This window comes from Olea europaea, chromosome 12, assembly GCF_002742605.1.
Source record: "Olea europaea var. sylvestris chromosome 12, O_europaea_v1, whole genome shotgun sequence".
Classification (NCBI taxonomy): Eukaryota; Viridiplantae; Streptophyta; class Magnoliopsida; order Lamiales; family Oleaceae; genus Olea; species Olea europaea.
In genome coordinates, this window is record NC_036248.1 from 11,076,510 (window position 1) to 11,099,989 (window position 23,480).

At 33.7% G+C, this 23,480-nt stretch overlaps 1 protein-coding gene across 1 annotated transcript; it reads left to right on the forward strand.

Annotated features, from left to right (window-relative positions):
- Positions 1-89: 89 nt before the first annotated feature.
- Positions 90-22,404, forward strand: LOC111405609 (mitochondrial carrier protein MTM1). The gene is made up of 11 exons (XM_023034568.1): positions 90-95; positions 8,102-8,105; positions 18,036-18,125; positions 18,933-19,061; positions 19,197-19,256; positions 19,375-19,545; positions 19,636-19,732; positions 20,240-20,331; positions 20,416-20,565; positions 21,175-21,233; positions 21,914-22,404. Exons 3-11 carry the CDS (start codon positions 18,102-18,104, stop codon positions 22,038-22,040), a joined length of 909 nt encoding a protein of 302 aa, XP_022890336.1. The 5' UTR covers positions 90-95; positions 8,102-8,105; positions 18,036-18,101; the 3' UTR covers positions 22,041-22,404.
- Positions 22,405-23,480: the final 1,076 nt, after the last annotated feature.

The following is a 23,480-nucleotide window of genomic DNA, read 5'->3' on the forward strand; positions in this document are numbered from 1 at the left end:
GACTGGTTTGAAAAATCCATCAACTCTGGAATTTAAAAAGAAAAAATGATGAAGGTACATACATACCCGGCAAGAGTACTATAACTTGATGGTGTGTTGAGGGGGAACATCTCAAACAGCATGGCCCCTACAGCCTGTACGTACCCTGTAGATTAAAGTTTATATTGGTTAACTTGGAAAATTTTAAGAATAAGATGTAATCTCAATTTTTTGCTAAACCTGGAATCCAATGTAATACAAGGGGGGCAAAAGATGTTATAGCTTGCATTTATGAGAGAGAGACATTCAATTGTGACCAATTCAATTTTGGCACCAACAAGGGACCTCTATGTGGTTCAGCCAAATAGAGGGATGCTTTATAAAGAATAGAAAGGACCATCTGCATAGAATCCAGCCAAATTAACATAGTAAGGACCATAATCAAAGAATTCAGCCAAATTATCGTGAAGCGACATAACTGTGTTGCACAAGAGAAACGTATTTACGTTATGTTTGATTGGATAGTATCGAACAAAACAACTATAAAAATTTTCACGTCTGCCTTTCTTGATTTGTGCAATCATGTACTAGAAACGGTTGGATAACACAATAGACAAAATTTTAGCTTCTTTTTCTTCACTGATATTGTCGAGTCCAATTACCAAACTAGCCATTATGCCACGTTTGGTAAGGTGGATTGGGCAATGTTAAACAATATTAAACAAGAAAAAAAGGTTAATAGTTATAGCCCCAATATTGTCCAATGCAGTCAATTATTGCATTATGAAACATGTCCTTAATTTATATGTATCATAAGCTAGATATTCGCTGCCACACTTTTCCTATGTACAAGACTAAGTTTACATTTGAAAACCTGGGGCATTAACCGGCAAATTGTCATCATTAAAATAAACAAGAAAAGGACAAGAAAGTTTATCACGTATAGACTTATCCATTGAGGAATCCTAATACCCCTGAAACAATATGCAAAGTTCCGGTGATGACAATAATACCAAATTCTCCAGACTTTGCATTGAGGATCTCGCCTCCTACTCTCATTAGAGGCACTAATGATCTTGTCGCAAGTAAAATTGTTTGACTTCCCACTTTCCTTGCAGATTGAGTTAGTTTATCCTTGAAGAATTCAGACACTACATGTAGAATGCAATGAAACGCACGAAATTCTGTATGAATTGTATTATTCATTCCTCTGTTGATGTATTTATATACAAACTAATAAGTGCAAGAATGGAAAAGAATCTCCTAAATTAGGAGATAGCAAATTTGCCTACCTAACAATGGAAACAATTAAATATGATACATCAATCGTCTCAAAATAATTCCAAATCACCTACAATCACAATCAATCATCCCGATTTTCTACACTTCCCCTCAAGTTGGATGGTAAATATTGACAATTTCCTACTTCCAAATGAAATCATCAAAGCTTTGTCGAGGTAGTCCTTTGGTGAAGATGTCTGCTATGTGTTCTTTTGTAGGGACATAGGTCATACAAATCACTCCATCTTCAATTTTTTCTTTGATAAAGGCTCAGTTCACTTCTACATATTTGGTTCGATCGTGTTGCACTGGGTTCAAAGAAATGTTGATTGTTGCCTTGTTGTCATAGTGTAGCTTGATTGGAAGTTTTACAATGACCTATAATTCTTTCAAAAGTTTCTTTAACCACAATCATTTACATATTCCTTGTGCAACAGCTCTAAACTCGACTTTGACACTACTTCTCGCCATTACATTCTATTTCTTACTTCTCCAAATTACCAAGTTGTCCCATACATATGTACAGTAACCAGTAGTTGATCTTCTGTCTTCTATAGAACTAGCCTAGTTTATAACTATAAATACTTATACTTCATTCCCTTCATTTTTCTTGAAGAATAGTCCCTTTCTTGATGAGCTTTTCGGATACCTGAGGATTCTATATGCTGCTTCCAAGTGAATTTTCTTTGGTAAATGCATATGTTGACTTACCACGCTTACTGCAAATGCAATGTCTGGTCTAGTATGAGATAAATAGATTAATTTCCCAACTAGCCATTGATATCTGTCTTTCTTGGCTGACTTTCTAGTATTTTCTATATTGCTTCCCGTATCAATTGGTATGTCACTGGGTTTACATCAAAACATGCATGTTTCAAAAAGGAGGTCATGAATGTATTTTCGTTGTGAAACAATAATACCCTTTTATGACCTTCTAACTTCCATCCCCGAGAAGTATCGCATATGTCCTAGCCTTTTACTTTGAACTTAGTCGCCAAGTGTTTTTTTAGTCTTTCCATTTCAATTATGTTGTCTCCAATAAGGATTATATAATCAACGTATACAATTAAAATAGTTTTCCTACCACATTTTGATTGTTGGAAGAACACGGTCTGATCTGACTATCTTTGCTGATACCAATGTTTTGAAAACCGACCTGGTCATCAACTAGGAAAAGGTAAAGGGTCAAAAGTCAAAAGGTCCAACCGGGATCGAGCCGAATACAATAAATACATACAAAAATAATAAAATACTATGAAAACAATATTTTTTTTTAAAAAATTAATGTTAATAATTTGTCAATTAAATTCATTATCCTATAATTTGTTAACATTTTTGTAATGCTATCATCCCACATTGAAAATTTATGAAACCATTGGAAAGAAGTGTATCTATAAAATGCACTATCCTACATTAAAAGTTTATGAAACCATTTGAGAGAGGTGTATCCATAAAAGGAGCGTGCCATCCAATATTTCTCTACGAGCCTTTGAATTTTTGTTTGTGAGGCCCATTCATGAAGTTGGAATCTTTTTAAACTAAAAAAAATAAAATTGAAAAACCCCAAAACCGCGATCGGTTTGTTGATTTATGGTTAAACCAGCCGGTTCAATAGGTTTTTAAGCGGTTAACCGAGCATGATAGGCCCGATTTTGGGCCCAATTCCCGATTTTACTGGTTGAATGAGCCAGGCCAGGCCGGACCAGTTTTGATAACATTGGTGGATACATTGTTGTTTCAATATCATAGCAAATCGGTTGAACCATGCTCTTGGTGATTGCTGAAGACCATATAGAGATTTTCTAAGTTTACAAACTCGATTTTTCTCTTGTAAATAGAAACCAGATATAGTATCATGAATACTTCTTCTTCCAATTCCCCATTTAGAAATGCATTTTTGGTGTCTAATTGTTGAAGATGCCAATTCAATTTGATTGCTGAAGATAAGATGATTCGTATCGTATTTAACTTGGCCCACTGGTGCAAATATTTTTGTATAATCTATGTCGTAAATTTGTGTGTATCCTTTAACCACAAGACGAGCCTTGTATCTTTTTATTGTCCCATCAGCCTTAAATTTCACATTGAACACCCATTTGCACCCCACGGGTTTCTTTCCTTTCAGTAGATCCATCACATCCCAAGTCTCATTTTTCTGTAGAGCTTGCATTTCTTCCATTACTGCATTTCTCCATTTAGGGTCTTCCAAAGCTTCCTTAATATTTTTTGGAATTGATGTATTGTCAAGTTTGGATGTAAAAGTACGAAATCTTGTAGATAAAGTATTATATGATATGAATTTTGAAATTTGGTAAAGAGTACATGACCTGGTTTTGTTTCCTAAGTGCAATGGGTAAATTGATATCAGGAAATTTAGACTCATGAGGATCTGGAGCTATCATCGGTTCCAACTCTTATGATGCTTCAAATATGAGGTTATATCTTGACTTTGGCCTCCTTGAGTAAACTAGTATCTCATTGTCTTTATGTTTTCCTCCCTAAGTTCAAGTTTTGTTATATCTGTGGCGTATCAGAACTTGGTGGTATGATGGGATCTAGGTCAGTGTTTGATATGTTCGAGAGGATCGAAATCAAAATATGTAAACCGATCTTCACTCAAATTCTCCCCTTGAAGAGAGGGCTTTTGAAAATAGGGTGTCCTTTCAAAGAATGTGACATCAAGGCTTACGAAAATCGTTTTTGTAGATGGACCATAATATCTACAACCTTTTTGAGTATCTAATGAATACACATTTGATCGCACAATGATATAGTTTATTTCGATTGTGAGAGTGAATATGAATGAAAGAAGTATAACCAGATACCTTAAAAGGTAGTGTTAAGATTTGTGATTCCATCTTAAAAGGTTAACCTTATTAAGCAGAGTAGCCCAAGATCTTATAAGTTGGTCTATATTTCGGTACTTAACCAATGTGGATTATATTCACTTAACATGCCCCGTAAAATGGTGGCTCGTTTGAGCAGATCAATCTTAAAATTTGTATGCTTATTAATTGAATCTTAATCGGATCGAATCGAATCGAATCACTCGTTGGAGCTAAATAAGTTTCAATACCATGTTAAGACTTAGAATTTCATCTTAAAAGGTTAACCTTATTAAACAGAGTAGCACAAGATCTTATAAGTTGGTCTATATTTCAGTATTTAACCAATGTTGGATTATATTCCCTTAACATGCAGGTTTGAATATAATCGTGAAGCAAGGAAGAATTTCTGGAATTTTTGGAGGGGTGATTCAAAGTCAAGCGTGCGATTAGACATTCGATTAATAAGGTAGGTGGATATGAGAATTGCATCTCCCCAAAATAGTTTTGGCATTTTGGTAGTAAACTCCAAAGCACGGGCAACTTCATGGAGATGTCTATTCTTGCGTTCAGCAATCCCATTTTTGTTGGTGAGTGTCAACACAAGAACTTTGGTGAACTATCCTATGTTTTTGTAGGTAGTATCATAAAGTGGAGTTGAAGAATTCAGTGCCGTTATCTGTGTGGAGGATTTGAATTTGAGTTTGAAACCGTGTTTGAATGATTGAGTAAAAGTTGATGAATACTGAACGAACTTCAAATGTTTCTTTTAGCAAATAAACCCAACAAACCCGAGCATGATCATCGACAAAAGTAACAAACCATTTTGTGTGAGTACGATTTGGAATTCGTGAAGGTCTCCATAGATACTGTAGATCATAGTGAATGGTTTAGATGGTTTGCACATGGATTTTGGAAATACAATACGTTGTGTTTTGCTAGTTCACAAATTTCACATTGAAAGTCAAAGAATGTTTTATTCATAAAAGTAGATGGAAGTACACGTTTAGACATTGCATATTAAGGTTGCCCATTCTGTAATGCCACAATAAGATTTCACTATCCCTAGAGATAAATGCAGAATCACAAATTGCAGTTTAACTTGGCTTACTAATATCTGCCTCCTTAAAGTAGTAGAGACCCTCATACTCTTTAACATTGTCAATTGTCTTCCTCGATAAGAGGTCCCGAAAATACAGTAGATGGACAATTTTAGCTGAGCAATTTGAGTTTTTTATCAACTGACTAATGGACAACAAGTTATAAGATAAATTTGGAACATGAAGAACGGATTTTAATGTTATGGATTTAGATATTTGTATACTCCATTTTCCATCCATTCACTGATTTTCCATCCGTTTTCCGCAGGCCAAATTCACTTCCTCTCGACATCATCGCAAAAGGTTCCACCATGCCTTCAAAGTTGCCGTTCATCATGATCTTCCGACGATTCTCTTTTCTTCTCTTCTTACTTCTGCAAATGCCTCCCTCGTTGATGACAGTGGCCGCCAGCTCAGGATTCTTCTCCGTACATCATCGAATTCGTGATTGAGGCTGACAAGAAATTCGAACACCCTTTCATTTTCGACTCTCTTCTTGTAGCGAACACTATCACCTGAGCATTCACATTCCTCTTTGAGTCTTAGGTCAAGTTCTTGCCAAAGATTTGTCATTTCCAACTAATAGTCCGTGACTTCTCTATCTCCTGCTTAGTCTGCCACAGTCGGGTCTTTATTTCAAAGATTTTTGAGGTATTTTCTCCATTAGAATATGTTTCTTTTACTGCATCCTAGACCTCATTTGCAGTCGGCAGAAATAGATAGGTTTTGCCTATAAATGGTGCCATTGAATTTACAAGCCATGTGGTTATCATGGAGTACTTAGATTTCCATTTTTTAAGAAGGGTGGCTTCAACTGGCCTTTTTGTGTCACCAGTGAGGTAACCTAACTTCCCTTTGCCGTCGATTATTAATTAGACTGATTGGGCCCATTCACGAAAATTTCTTCCATTCAACTTTTCGATAGTGAGTTGAAAGGTGGTGTTTTTGACATTATTAAACCCATGGAGAAGATAATCTCTGTCTCACTTTGAAGAGATTCAGAGGTTGTGGATTCCTTACTATCGGTTGGAATTTCTGTCATGAATTGCTAGGACAAAGAGGGCCTAGCTCTGATACCATGTAGAATGCAATGAAACACACGAAATTTTGTATGAATTGTATTATTCATTTCTCTGTTGATGTATTTATATACAAACTGATAAGTGCAAGAATGGAAAAGAATATCCTAAATTAGGAGATAGCAAATTTGCCTACCTAACTAAGGAAACAATTAAATATGGTACATCATTCATCTCAAAATAATTCCGAATCACCTACAGTCAAAATCAATCGTCTGAATTTTCTACACTACAATTCCACAATCCAGAATATCATTACTCCTTTCTCTAGAAGCTTGAATCCTAGAATCTTTTAATAAGAAAGCTGAAGATGATCGAGATTTACCTCCAGCCATAGCAATTTCTATAAATAAAAAATAAAAAAAATACAGCCTCTAAACATCCAATTGCAAAAGAAAACATCACAACATAATTGGTATAGCAATTGTAAATGAGACGTATACCGATGCAAGAAAGTATCGTGACTAAGAGATAGTAAAATATACCTTACAGGGGAAGCTTTTTGATTGTTTCTGTTGCAAAGACTCCATTTGCCAACATAACCAAAAAATTATACATTATACAATATTAAATGTGAACTGCTATATAATACAATACATGATAAAAATACATCTTTACAAAGATTGATTGAGGAGAATAGTCTTGTTCTAAAATATAGAAATTGTCAAGGGTACTTGACAGGCAGCTGCTTCTTCTGAGCATACTGCATGATACTTCCTCAACTTAGGTTTTCATTCGTCATTTACCTTTTCTACTTTCTATTAATTAATACATACTACATGAACCATATAGGTGTTCATCCCTTTTTTTGCCATGTAGCGTACATCAGTTAGTCCATTAAGAAACATACATTAGCAGAAACTATATGATTATATGCAATGTGCATAGAGGTTCATGGAAAACTGGAAAAGTTAAAATAACTCAACAATGGGGGTGTTGAAATATGACGAAAATGCACACTTCCAGTAGCCAGCAAAGTGGACAAAGGCAACAATTATTTCACAATCAACAATGCCAACAAGGTTTAGAAATTCTAGAAGAATTCAAGGAGGATAGTTGAGGGTATATTCTGATGTATCTACTGGAGCCTTCTAGAAGATTTTTTTTTTTTTTTTTTTTTTTTTTTTTGGGGGGAGGAAAAAAAAAAAAAAAATATTTGTTTGGAGGGGTGTGAAGTTATACGGTTTCTAAAATTTGTATAGAGTTTGTTATGGATTCCTTCTCTTTTTTCTAGACAATTGTATAAATAGCCTACCACTCGTTTGTATTCTTAACACAATGAAATACAACAATTTCTCCCAACTTGATTCTTCACTTTGTTTTTCAATTTTCATGGTATCAGAGCCACCATGGCTCAAGAGGATTCTATCGACTCAAATCAAAATCAAAACCCACCTCCAAATCCAGAACAAGAGAATTCTACCAACTTAAATCAAAATCAAAACCTACCTCCAAATCCAAATCCAAACTCTGTTGATCCATCCCAGCCATATAGCCCATATTTTATTAGGAGTAATGATAGTTTTGGAGCATATTTGGTTACTCAAATGTTGGATTCCAGCAACTATCATTCCTAGGCAAGATCAATGAAGAGAGCTCTCCGAATTAAGAACATGTTAGGCTTTACAGATGAGAGTATTTCTGAACCTGTTGATGCAAACAATCCACTGATGGATCATTGGTTGTGCTGCAATGATATCGTCATCACCAGGTTGCAGAATACCATGTCCATGGATACCAAGTCAAGCACACTCTATGCTTAAACGGTTCACTTATTGTGGCTGGAACTTGAGCAGTGACTTACACAACAAAATGTACCAGAATTTATGAGATAAAGCAAGGTATTGCAAGTTTACAGCAGAACGAAGACTATGTAAGTATGTCCTTCTCAAAACTCACTACCCTTGATGAGTTGTTGAATTATGAATGCATTCCTAATTGCACTTGTGGGGGACTAAAGACAATAGTAAATAATCAAGAGAGGGATTGGGTGATGATATTTCTCATGGGACTTAATGGCTCATACAAAGGCCTTAAGGCTCAAATCCTTCTTATCAAACGTCTTCCAAGTTTCAATGAAGTGTATTCCATTATTCAATAAGAAGAAAAGAGAAGGCAAATCTCTGTTGATGTCCCTACTAATGACACTATGGCACTTATGGCAAAGGTGGCTGCTAGAGATAAGGAAAACAGAATATGATGCCCCCAAAGAAAATATTACTGCAACTTTTCCACAATTTCTGGGCAATCGATTTGTCAAAAGGCAATTGATTTCAGTTTTGAATGACTCTCACTTTGAGAGTTGTTCTCCTTAAATAGATAAAAGATGGTTAATTATAAGGCAGTAAATCAGCCGTTACACAATTCATGCTATTTATGTATGGAATATACAGATTCTTGCTAACTATTTATGAAATATATAGATATACAGAATATATCCTACTAATACCCCCTCAAATTGATGTTGGTTGGTCAAGAAGAATCACTTTGCTCACAAGAAACTGATGACGTTGTCGAGTCATGGCCTTTGTAAAAATGTCAACTATCCGAAGGGTAGTGGAAATATGATGAAGAGAAATGACATGAGTATCCAAGGCTCCCGAATAGAATGACAGTCCACCCAATATGTCTTGTACACTTATGATAAATAGGATTAGCTGCAATATGAATGACACTTATGTTATTAGCATGGAGATGAGTAGGAGCGGATTAAGAAAACCCAAGTTCAGCCAGAAGACCACGAAGCTAGATGATCCCGAAATAGACAGCAGACATCGTGCGATATTCAAATTTAGTAGAAGACTTAGAAAATCGATCTTGCTTCTTACTCTTCTAGGAGATCAAAGAATCACCAAGAAACATACACCATCCTGTAACAGGTCATCGAATGTCAGGACAGCCAGCCCAATCGGCATAACTAAAAGCAATAAAGCGAATAGGAGAGCCAACAAGAAAAAACAATCCACGACTAGGTGTGCCTATGAGATAGCGAATGATACGACGAACGGCTGCAAAATGGAGATGATGTGGAATGTGCATAAACTCCCTAACTTGCTGGACCGCGAAGGAAATATCTAGTCTAGTAACAATAAGATGATTTAAACTGCCAGTCGGTTGACGAAACACAGTAGGATCAGATAGATGATAACCCTCTTCACTACGATATTGTGTGTACTTTTAGAGGAGTATCTATAATAGATGAGTCCTGCATACCAACCAACCTTATCAAATCATGTGTGTACTTATGTTGGTTCAGAAAGATATTAGAGGGATCAATGTGAACTTCCAACCCTAAGAAGTACGTAAGAGAACCAAGATCCTTCGTATGAAAAGATGTGTGAAGGTGCTGCTGTAGACTAATAATCAAGGCAGAATCCATACCAGTGATAACAATATCGTCAACGTAGACGATGAGAAGAATAGTAGAGTTCTTATAAAGAAATAAGAAAGGGTAGAAATAAGAAAGGGTCATACTGGCTCTGTTGGAAGGATAAATGATGTAGATCGAAATTTGTCAAATCGGGCCTGTGGAGCTTGTTTCAACCCATATAACGAGCACTTCAATTTATTGACATCCGAGGAAGATGAGGAGGTTAGGCTAAGAGGTAGCATAACGTAAACTTCCTCTTTGAGATTACCATGGAGAAAGGCATTTTTTGACATCCATTTGATAAAGCGACCAATCTTAAGAAGTAGTAATAGAAATAACAGCCCATAATGTATTCATCTTGGCAACTGGAGCAAATGTCTGCTTATAATCCACTCCATACTTCTGCCTATTACTCATGGCAATTAACTGCGCCTTATATCGATCCAAAGTCCCATCAAAACGGAGTTTAATCGAGTAAACCCACTACTACCAATTTGATTAATTATAAATAAGGCCCTTGTTCTTTCATATATCCATCCCTCATTTAACTAACAGTGAGAATTTCGTGCATCCTAGAGTTGATTTTCATTCACTATAATTTTCTACTTAGATATTTGCAAGAAAAAGAGCAGAGAGGTTGTCCCTACATCTCCTACACTTCTCGAATGTGGCCATCCCATTGTTCTCTATACTTTCATGGAAGCTTCAACAAATACTTCATGCGAAGTTGTAGACGTAAATCTCAAGGAAGATCTCTAAAGCAAGAAACATCTTAAGTTCTCAAAACCAAAGAATAAGGAGGCAATGCACTTCGTCCATGGTTCTCTACCATTGAAACTTTAGTTGTTCTCCGTTAAAAGATAGCCCACAATAATATAATATTTAATAGGACCAGTTTTCATCCATCATTCTTATATATCTATCCACTTTATAGTAAAATTTATAAATTACATTTTTAACCTTATGTAAATTTATTTAAATAGACAAGAATAAAATCAAATAAAACCTATCACTCTAAATTCATCCACTAATATTTATTCTCATTAAATGCTTTTGGACCTCTTATATTCATTGAGACTTTACACTAAACTAAAACCACAATATTCATAAAATGGCAACCAAGCATTTTTTTACAGACAAAAAGGGGAAAGTAGGACAAAGACAGAGCAGCAATCCACGATTCATTTCTCATAAAGCAATTGAACTGTGAAATCTAATATGTCAATTGTCTACTTTCCATAGTAATTAGTCCGTGTAGGAGCAAATTCTTGCGTAATAAGAGAATCGGTAAGCTTGTACAAGTAAATTCTTCTAACAAAATGTAGTATTGCTCACGCTTTGGGATATTATCAAACAAAACATATGTAATTAAGCAGAAAATTCTTCGAAATTCACATTTAAGCTATTTAAGTTTGATATCAGCAGTGAAATCCGAAAAGGATATGAAGTTTGCAGGATAACCATTTGTGTAGTTCACTAGTTCTCATAATAAAGCAACAAATAATAGCAATAATTCATGTGGAACGATAAAATACCCAGAGAAAATTTGTTTTTGGTCAAACTTTGCGGATAGTGTTTAAATGAATAAATTTAATAAGCGTAATGTTGGAATGTAATGGGGATGAATATTGTCTTTTTTTAATTCTAAAATTGTAATAGAAATGGATTTAGAGTGTGATATATGTATAAGATTGGTGGATGAAAATAGCTGCTCCTTAATTAATTATGGTTGTTTCATTATAGATCAGAAAATTTAGAAGATAAATCACTCTGCTACCTGTTGCTTCATATAATTTCCTAACAAAACCCACATCTACCTGTATGTATAGCAATTAAACTACAAACAATCCCAACTTTTTCCGTCTTTAACCTTATACTTTCCCCAAAAATAGACTAAAGCATCATAAACATCAATACTGACTCAAATTTCAATTCTGAAAAAAATATGTTATTATAACTACTGATTAAAAATATAATATATTATCAGCTCAAATTTCAATTTTCAAACCAATTAAATTTACATGAAAAAATTGAAGCTGGTTTTCTAGATATTCAAGTGCGGTTTAGATGGCATAAAGACTCTTGGCTTCCTGATGGTCATCGACCGGAAGCCCCTTCACGAATATGATACCCGACTCGGTATTGTCATAGTTCATTGAATTTCCTTTTCCCATGGAAATGGAATTCCTCGAGGAAGCGGATTTGCAAGGATTTTTGATAGAATTCTGGAAGTGGGTTTGATAAATGGTGCGAATTGCATTGCTTCACTTGTCATGCAAATCCTATATTTTTCTCAAGCACATCTTCAATCTCTTCCACCTCCATTTCCCATTTCATTTGGAGGGAAGAGAAGGAAAATAGGAAAAGGTAAGATATATCCGTGGGAAGTGCTATGTGTCCATAATTGTCTACATAATGATGTCCATAATTACACGTGAATCCAACCTTTAATTTAAATCTCACACTTGCACTCAACAATCGAATGATTGTCACATCACATTATGGACACCATTATGTAAAATCATTATGTACAAGTAGAATTTTCTTATATCCATATATGGCCACCGAAATTTATAATTAGCATCGTGGTTATTCAAGTCGAACTATGATCGCCCAATTTTATATACAATGTCATTGCCATCAAATTTGATTTTATGAAATTGATTTTATTTCACAATGGCCGCTCAATTTCATAGAGTTAATTGTTTCAACAATTATCCAACTTATACTATTGTCACGATTTATTTCAAAGTGCTTCATGGCACTCACCAAACTTTATCCGTTTGCACTTCATCCGTCATCCAATCTGTTACCTTATTCGCTGACATGGCTAACGAAAATCTGACGTGGCAAGTTATGATCGTTAAAGAATTTACAATTTAACCAAGCAATTGTTTCATTGCTCATTTAACTTACATTTGGTCACAGTTTACTCATTGAACTTCGAAATGCTTCCCAATAGTCACTTATTTTTGAGACTTTACACTTCATCGATTATCTGTCATATTTTGTATCCTTTTTGCTAATGTTCGTATTGAGATTTTATGTGGTAAGTTATAAATGTTAAAAAAATTACAACTCGACAAAACTATCAACTTACCAAAACCACCATATGTAAAACGTGACTTCACGGCTCATAAGCTTATTTAAAAACCCAATAAAGTGTCCCCAATAATTCTTTTAGAAATATTGTTTTTCCAGTTCGAACATTTACTGTGCAAAAAATAGGTTTCAATCTAGGGCTAAAAATCTAAACCATAATGTGTTCGGTTGGAAATTTATTTGTGAAAATGTTTTGTCTATATTTTATCCCTTTAACTTTTAACTGTGTGCAATTGATCATTTGTGATCTCCAATCATTGTTTTATATTTTTTTATTATCATACTTTGTCTATTTTAAACCTCTTTCTCGTTCATTGTCTCCAATTTCATAAATTTTGTTGATTTTTACCTAACAAACACAATATATTTAGAATTAAGACATAATTCATTAAATTATTGAACAAATACTCCAACTTAAAGGCCTAAATAAGTATAACATAATGCACTTATCACTAAGATTTTTTAGGGCTAAAATTGGAGACGCTTTATTGGGCTTTAAAAAAGTTTATGGAGGTGTGGAAGTCGGGTTTTACATATGGCGATTTTTGAAAGTTGATGGCTTGGTTGAGTTGTAAATTTTGTGATAATTGTACTTACCTGTGAAATTTTCATAATATATATTAGCAACGAAGTGGACAAAATAGGGGATAATGGATGGAGTGCAACATTTCAAAAATGAGTGACCACTGTGAAGCATTTTGAAGTTCTGTTTGTGCAAGTTGGATGAGTAATTAAACAATGATTTGGTTGAATTGTGATTTTTTTAGCAATTGTAACTTGTCATGTCAGATTCCCGTTAGACACATCAACAAATAAGGTAATGAATTTTCGAGGATAATGAATGGGGTACAAAGGACAAAGTTTAGTGAGCACTGTAAAGCATTTTGAAATTTAGTGAGCAAACCGTAACCATCGTATAAGTTGGGTGATTATTGAAACAATTAACTCAATTTCATACAATATTTTAGTATGGTCATCTAATTTTATTTAACATTTCACCCTGACCATCCAATTTTGTTCACCATTATCATTCATTTTAGATGGGGTAAAATAGTAACTTTTATATTACACCCCTGTTTGTCAACCATTCTACCACATTATTTTTTCAACAATACTCATTTTTAACCACATATTCTTCATTAGAATAATATTATACATAAATTAAAAAAATTTCTTTACTTATTAACCACATATTTTAACATCAATCACTATTTCATACACCATTCTTTGAAATTAAAGGGGCACAAACAGCCGTATATATAAAATAATTTTTTTAAAAAATAGAAGTTTTTTGCTTTTTGAATTTTAAAATAAGTTTTTATTTTATTTTCCTAATTATCTTTTGTTTAAATAAGCTTTTTTTTAATGGAACTTTTTTTTAAATAACTTCTTATTTTATATTATTTTTTTGAGTAACTTTTTTTTCTAAAAAAAAAGTTTTAAATTTATTTTAAAAACTTTTTTAAATAAGTTTTTATTTTATTATTTTAAGTCAATTTTTTAAATAAGATTTTATTTTAATTTTTCTTTTTTAAATTTATTTTATATATAAAATGCAAAGTTATCATTTTACTTATTTTAAAATTAATGAAAATGGTAAAAAAAGTTGGATGACCATCGTGAAACGGTATATAAAATTGGATGGACATAGTGACATTAAATATAAAGTCGAGATGGTTATGGTGAAAAAAATTAAATTGAGTAGCCATGGTGACACTAAGTATAAAGTTTGGTGGCAATTGATAAATTTAAACCGAGAAAGTATAGTATCAAGAGAGAAATGGAAAGAATTTTGGAGGGCTGATTGTAAGGGTGGACATGATTTTTTTTTTCTTCTTCCAAGAGAATCTAACGGAACCCCAAAAACAATGATTATAAAGGAACCAAATGACTTTTTCTAAGTCACGAACTGAATCAACATCCAGGCATCCAATTCTTGTTTAGTTTGATTCCAGTTTCATTATTGATTGAGGAAAAATAGGGGAGAGAGAGAGAGAGAGAGAGAGAGAGAGAGAGAGTATATGAGGAGGAAGAATCGAAGGTTGAGACTTCAAATTCAAAAATCCATGCAAGAGTGGTGACTGAATGCGACAATAAGCGACAAGCTGTAGTTGTTAGTCTCCACGTTAGAGTTGGGTCCTAATTTTCAATTAAATTTTGAATTTTTTGGTATGAATTGTGATTCACCATAAATATATGAGTTAGATTCTTGATTTTGTTCTTGGTTTTAAAACTATAATTGAACCAGATGGTTCTCAATTTTAAGCACTAAAATCATTAAATTTTTGTAGAATCGAATTGAATAGTTTGGTTTGTTTTGATCATTTTGTTCACCTCTGGCTGATGCAATCCTCCTGTACTTTATAATATATTAACGAAATTGCTTACAGAATTTGTTTCTAGAGAGTGTATGCTGCCTTTGTAATTTCTTCCCGAGGATTTAGATGAAATGAAATAGCGACTTTAGTGGAAATGGGTGAACTGGAAGAAACGAGGAGGAAGAAGCACGAGAATCGTGAGTTTTACTCCTCATTTACTATGTTTTTATCCGTAGTGTTTGCCCAAAGAGCAATGGATATTTGATGTTTTCTTTCTTTAAAAAGAAATTGGACTTTTGTGAAAAATAAATTTTTTTTTTTTTTGAAAAAATGGAAAAAGCATGGTATGTAGTTGGCTATTTAATTTGAGCTAGTACGTTGAGTGACTTTTAATTTCTAATTTTTGTTAAATTTTTTTTAAGGGAAAATTTGTTAAAATTTGATCATTCTAAACTTGTTAAAAAGTTTTTTTTAACTTAAATATCGATATTTTCACGAATTTACATAAGAACAGTGTGAAAACTAACTAAAATAGAAAAATTGTGAAACAGTCATCCTTCACGTTCTACTTAGAAAAAATAAACGTCTCGATCTTAAAGTTGTAATAACAGACATTTTCGTGAAAAGATTTATGGCCAGTACAGCAAAAAATATTTATTATTCTATATATTATCACTACATACATCAGAAAATGAACAATCTCTTATTTCATTGTTTTGACATATTTCAATTCTTTTTATTTTGATTAAATCATGGAGATTCTTCAACGTTTGTTTTCAATAGAAGGGTAGTTCTTAACCCCTGTTTGTTTCCTATTATTTGTTCATTAAAATGAAAAATATGACCGTTATTTATCACATCAAATTACCATGTTTAACTTTGTATCTCTTGTGTGGAATTCGTAATAATTATATTTTTCATTCTTATTTTTACATTAATGTGGCTCAAACGGGACCTTAATTTTATTTGAATGTTAACTTCGATTTATTCGATATTTAATTTTAAGATAATAACTATGCAATTGAAACACTATTTAATTATACAATCAATTGAAGTTGGGTGGCTCACATGAAATGAACCTGTAAGTTGATTACCCTCTAGTGAAATTTTCCCCTCGGAGCTGCCGCTACGTGTCTTTTTTATAAACTTGAAAAATTTGAGAAAATCGAATTCTAGAAGGCGGGGCCGAACGCAGCCCTAATTCTCGAGTTTTCCTTAAGCTCTTTATATTTGGGGTGTCAGTATTTTCTCCAAGCAATTTGGAAAAATCTGCTTCCACTCATTAGCAAACGGAAAACCGGTAGATAAAAATGCGATTTAGCCACCGCAGGACGTTGTAGTTACAAGCCGAGATCAACAGGTATATATAAGTGTGTATGTATGTATTCATAATCTTCAATAGATATATATAGTATATGCGGACCCTTTTTATTTTTTTATTTTTTAGGGCATAGTGTTCTGGTTTTTATTTTATTTCTTCATTTTGGTGCTTTTTTATTGGTAACTATCTAATCTATATAAAAAAGGTCGGTTATAATTTATCTTATTGAATAATATGTATATGTATGTGTGTATTCGTTTTACTTATGTTATTGTAAGAACCCGACTTTCTATTCGTCAGGGCATATTGATCTGAGTTTTAACTAACTTCGTCATGTTGGTGTGTTTTTGGGTAATATTCTAATTTAATTGCGGAGGTCAATTATTGTTTTTCTTTTTCTGAATATTATGTAGTTGTTAAAATTTCTAAGCAAAGAGGAGTTACGGGTGTTGAAATTTCTGGTTGATTTTTTCCCCCCTGAAAATGAAACTTTTTTATTTGGTTTTATGTGTTTAGAATTATTAGTGTTCTTTGTGTCATATGGTTTGTTTTCATTGATGCCTTGATTTTGTTCCTCTTCTTTCCCGAATCATGGTGGACAATTGCCATTTGGAAGACCTATTTTATGAGTAAAAATGTTGAATGGGTGCTTAATATGTAATGTTCTGTTCTAGGAGAATGCAATTATGACCATTTGGGAATTATTGATTTTCAGGTCAATTTATTTCATTTCGGGTTTATTGTACTATTTGAAAAGAGAGATTAATCGGAAGATGGTAGAAGAATCGAAGCATAACGAAACTCCATGGACGAATACAGCAGATCAATCCTCTAGAATGGTTGATATCGATAAAAGTGTCACATTGATGTCTGAATCGTTGGTGATCATGGATGGACTTGAAGCCGCTCATCCTAAGCAGCCTCAGTCTCACAGTTTGAACAGCACATCTGATAGAAGAATTTTACAGAAGAAGGCAGAAAAAGGAGAGGGATGCACCATAAGCCACCAAAATAATTATTCATTCATTAAAATTGAAAATTATAATGCAAAATAGGTTTAAATAGTAAATCAACTCTAACGAGATTGGGCCCGAGCCCATACAAGTCAAATTTTCTAAATAATAGTCCAAGAAAATAAATAAAGCTTAACAATAAAATAAAATAAGTAAATGTCCGATGTCCTCAGCACTTTTATAGCAAATGTTGGAGTCATCTTATTTCCCTTACATATCATCAATTTGTATTCTTTCACTTTATATAGCCCCTGATTGGGCACCATTATTCCAAAAATACTTTTTTTTTTTTCAAAACTCATTTTCAATCACACATTCTCCCATAAATAATGTTACACATAAACCCAAATTTTTCCTTATTTTTTAATCGCACATTCGCTAAAAAAAAATATTATTCCAAATTACATTTTCCTTCAAAATCTCATTTTAATGAAGCACAAACAGGGGTATAGTCTTTGTTTTCCCTTGCATGCTGTGAATTTATAACCATACATTTCTAAGTAGAATGCAGTTGTCACGCTGTATTGGTTATGAGTTCTTGAACTTGCAAGGCGGAAAACGAAATTTTAAATTAACCAGAATTCTCTCATCTGGACGTGGAAATTAAGTTGTATCTTTGAATATGCTTTCTAATAATTCATTTGCAGACGAGGCTGCAAGCACAGGCTGCTGGAGTCGCTTACTCTCATCCGTTGAGTAATCTTACAAGTCGCATGGCCTTTTTCGGACCGAATATGGTATGTAATATTATCTTTCATTTCTTAACCTAAAATTCTGGTGCCCTCATTACAGAACTAGTGTATTTTCTCTTTGATTTTGCATCCTACATTATTGTTAACAATTAAGAGTTAAACTTTGCTCATCCTACGTTGTTTAGATTTCAATGGATATCTACAAGCAACGAGCATATGTAATTGTGCAAACGAAATTTCAGACAAAAGTTTTTGTTTTAAAATTATTTTGATAAGCCTCACAAAGTAATGGGGTACTTTGACACTTTACGTTTGTAATACTTAATGCAGTTCTTGACCTCTAAGTTCCAACTATGGTAATTTGTACTTCAAGAGTCTGTATATTTTTATCTGATTTAAAATTTCTTGGACTAACAGCTGTGTTGGATGTAAATCTTTGTCATTATAACAAGTTAGTTTTTCTGTCTCAACATTTAGTTGAATGGACGTTAGAGCCTTAAAGGGATCTTAGAGTGGTGAAAATGTGTTTAAAGTGACATTAGATCCATGGATTGAACTATTTAACTTACATCTTAATCTTGTAAAATGTCATTCTGTTACATCTCGTCAAATCGACCCATTTTAAAGTTAAATCTTCATTTTAATTTTGATGCTCCCAGTCTGTTACCTTGTTTGCTTATAAAAAGAATATTTACATGCATTTTGGTTGATATCCAGTCAACCTTGGTGAAATGTTTGCCATTGAGAAGCATAGTTTATCTGGTGGATTCAATACTTTAGGTTGAAATTTTTCCTTGCTTGTCCTTCATGGCATGTGGAGTTCAACTGACCTTACTGCAATGTATTTGCTAGATGTTTGCAGATCTAAGATGTTCTCCATCATGCACCCGTGCTGGCGTTCATGGTACTGTATCAATTTGCCCTCCTGATTGTTTCCAGTACAAAGGAACACTGGATGTCTTCTATAAAATTATTCGACAGGTAGTATGGTGATAGTTACTTTTTATACATCTATGTTGTTTGGCAAGCTGTGTTAACATAAATGAATCAACCTTGGGCTTTGTACAGACTACCATTTTAATGTTCTTGGACATGAAATTGTTGTATGCTTTACAGGAAGGTATTTCTAGGCTGTGGAGAGGCACAAATGCTGGATTAGCTCTCGCTGTACCCACGGTAAGTTTTGGGTTGCTGAGACCAATAGTCACAGCAGTAAAATCCATTTTTCATCCCTTGTTGAAATGAGTTCCTGTATAAAATATTCAGATGAGGGTCTTCACTGTTTTCCAAACAGGTGGGCATCTACTTGCCGTGCTATGACATTTTCCGCAACCAGTTAGAGGAATTCACTGCGCAAAATGCTCCAAGTTTGACGCCATATGCTCCATTGATGGCAGGCTCATTGGCTCGATCTTTAGCTTGCACTAGTTGCTACCCCATTGAACTTGCCAAAACACGTATGCAGGTAATGTTTATAAAGCTGCTTTTTCTTTCTCTCTTTCATATGTTCTTCCCATCTTTCTTTTCTAATAATAATTATTAACAAGATATACAGGCATTCAAGGATTGTGGGAAGAAACCTCCTGGAGTATGGAAGACTTTAATTGAGGTAATCTACCAGGTCAAGAGCGCGACTAGCTTCACTAACAGCTGTAAGTCGATATTCTTAGCTTATTGAAGAAGGTTGATTTTGTTAAACTGAGAGTTATGTAATTTCTTCAAAAATCAGGCAGCTAAAGATTTGTGCTTAGAAAGCAACTTAGGTTTTATGGCTATCCCAATCATTTTCTCAAAATTCTTTAACTGAAGGAAAATCAAAACTTTCCCCTTCAGAGATGCTGTTAGACCTCATAAATGAAAGAAAACTCTATATCTCTAGGCATTTTTATTATTATTATTATTATTATTATTATTATTATTATTATTATTATTATTATTATTATTATTATATATTTTTTTTTAATTTTTTTTTGGGGTAAGGGAGGGGTTCCAGCTTTTGTAGCCATTACAGGAATTTTCTGGCTTTTTCTGTCTTTCAAATAAAATGTATTGTTGTTAATGCATAAAATGTGTCACTCAAATCTTTTCAATTCCTTAAATTTATGAGGAGATTCATATGGACGTCTTGATTCAACTCATCATAACTTATTCCGTTGCAGTGCAAAACTACCGTGTTTTGTGGACTGGCCTTGGGGCACAGCTTGCTCGTGATGTTCCTTTTTCTGCAATTTGTTGGTCAACTCTTGAGCCAGTAAGGGCTTGCTATTGTCATGTATATCGGATCTTTGCATACATTTTATCCAAGAACTTTGATATTAGAAGTTCTCTGTTATAGGTAAGGAGGAGGCTTCTAAGTTACGTGGGAGATGAAGCTAATGCAGTCAGTGTACTTGGGACAAATTTCTCTGCTGGTTTTGTTGCTGGGAGCCTTGCTGCTGCTGCTACGTGTCCGCTTGACGTTGCAAAGACTCGAAGGCAGATTGAGGTTTTCCCTTGAACCAAAAATTATCTTCTGGCATTTAAACTGAATTCCTTACATTTAGGATTTTATACTGCAATGAGACATATCTTTTCTTTCTAAGTGGTTCTTTTGTTGAGCGTAAGATTTTATTTTTTTTAAAATATAATAAATGTTGCATAATGAATGTTCTAGGCTGTTAATATGGCTGACACGTGATCTTAGATGGTACTGACTTTCTGCTGCTACTTTGAGTTTGGCAGTCAATCTAAATCTGTGTGTTTCCATAACTGCCAAATATAAGGGTTGTGCGAAGTGACATAACAATCTACAGAAGCTAAGATATGACCCTAACTTCAATTTTTGTTGTATGCAGAGCCAGTCTAGGTATAACTAATCCAGTTTATGTGATTTTGTGGAGTTTATAAATGTTAAAGCTGATCATATAATTGTAAAATTTGTGTAAATGTAGATATCTCCTGCCATTTAGAAAATTTTGTGTTCCATTTTCTCAAGCATTACTCCTTGAAAAATGTAATCTTGTATTTCAACATATAATCGTGCACTACTTTTTCTTTCTTTTTCCCATTTTTTATTTTTATTTTTAAAATTTGGTTTGTTTTGTGCATTTTCCAGAGAGATCCAACAAGGGCATTGAGTATGACGACAAGACAGACACTGGTGGAGGTTTGGAGGTATGTCTTAGCATATATGTCTGCTAACCATATGTAATGCATGCATCAAACGTGAACCACTCAGTCTTATTTTGTTGACCTAATTCAGTTTATTGGTGAAAAGTTCACATCCACCAATACATCCAAGTTAATTTGAACCTTCTATCTACAGCTTTTTCCCAAGGTGGCTTACTGTTTAAATGTAATTTATGCTTGCATAATTTTGCAAGATGTGCATTGATTTTTGTTCTTTTGGAATTTTCAATCACCACAAATCTTCACTGGCCAGATGAATGATTAGGTCCTATGCGGAGTTCATATAAATAATCACCCTACATATTTACGTCTACAATTTCATGTTTAAGTTATATTCATATTGAACATACAATATGTGGGTTTTTCTCCTTTCCGTATACTAGCATGTTTGGGTAAGGTTAAGATAAGTAGAAGTACTTACTGGCAAAACTTGTTTGAATACCTTAATTTGTTACACACACTTAGTTTCAAAAAAAAAAAAAAAAAGTTATTTCGAAGTTAAGTCTTACTTTTACTGTCAACATGACTAATTTTATTTTATTTTGATCGACAACTGAATTTATTAATTCGAACTTATTTTTCTCAAAGATTAAATTACTTGTGCTTATTCAAGCATGTTATGCAACCATGGTCCAAAATCTGAAGTTAATTTATAATCTGTTCAGGGATGGAGGAATGAAAGGACTGTTTACAGGTGTTGGTCCCCGTGTTGGCCGTGCTGGTCCTTCCGTAGGGATTGTGGTTTCATTTTACGAAGTCGTGAAGTACATCCTAAATCATCAGTATGCTTAGTGAAATGCAACGAGTTGCTGACTTTATATATTGACATCTTTCCTCCTCCGGAAGGTCATGGTTGCTACACTGAGGCCACCTTTATTCTGGAGGAAGCTGTTTGGTAATTCTGATGTGGATATAGATGAACAGTTTTGAAAGTCTGGCGTAGCCATTTGCACATGGCTGGAAATAATTTCTCTTCATTTATTTTTCTGACCCCAAAGTTCGTTGGTTTAGTTACCTGTAAATCGGAATTTAAATCGCAAAGAGATTTTGGAAAACTTTGGTCATTTTGGTGACCATTTTTGCTGAGCAAGTCTCAGTTTAGTTGATGCATCTCTGCGGTTGTTGCAATCGAATTTATAGCAAGTTTTTCCTTGAATAAGTTTGAAGTTTAAATTCCTTTTTATTTCACGTCTAGTTACAAATTTGGATCAAATTTGTTTAATTTTAAAATAATAAGCTATTTTCTAACTAGTTAATAATGAAATCACGTGTGCGGAAAGAGGAATTACAAGTGATTTAAACTAAATATAGTGGCGTTATTGATGTTAAAAATAAGAAAAAAAAGATTATTTTAGATTCAGCATACAGACAAATGCGAAAAAGTGAATACTATGTCCCACTTTTTAGTGGGGATAAAATCTGGAATTTTATCAAAATTAAAGTTAATAATTTATTTTAATCAAATATTTGATGGAATTTACAAGTTATCATCGCATAGTTCATCTATATTATCAAAATTTATTAAAAGTCTGATTTTAACTCCACATCAAAGAGGGGTTCATGTATCTATTTTTGTCCACATGGGAGCTCTTTGTAATTTCCAAAAAGTTACCAGAATATCTTTGTAATGGTTGGTAGCTGCTGAAATTGTTGAATGAAATTTGAGAATGTCAAGCAGTAATTTAAATAGATAGTGAATAAATATTTCGGCAGAATTTTGACTTACATAATTAGCGTACTAAAATGAGAATGAATAATGGTCGAAGCAAGAGTTCAACTCTTTCTCCTTAAGATGATAATTTCTCGCATTGGTGTTGATGGTCTCCTGACACTCGTCTCTAAATATACAATGACCTTGACTTGTAATAATAGTACTCCAAATTACAAGACCTAGCGAACCTACCAATATTTTGATCTCTCGAAAATTGGAGGACCAAAATGCACGAAAATAATATTTAGAACTGAAATGCAGAATATGGAACACTGCATGACAGAAGTACAATATTGCAAGAGAGGAAAGCGGAGAAGAAATTTTTTTAGAATGAACAAAATCGGGGATTTGTGGGTCTATTTATAGAAGTTGAAAGGTTGTGTCCAAAAGACAAAACAACCTAAAAGTTGTGTCTTGGAACAGACACAACCCGTTTGGACAGGCAGTTAAAACAGTCACCAACCGTCAGTTTCTAGAAGAAGCTATGTGTCGCGCACAGAAAATTCGGGGAAGAGAAAATA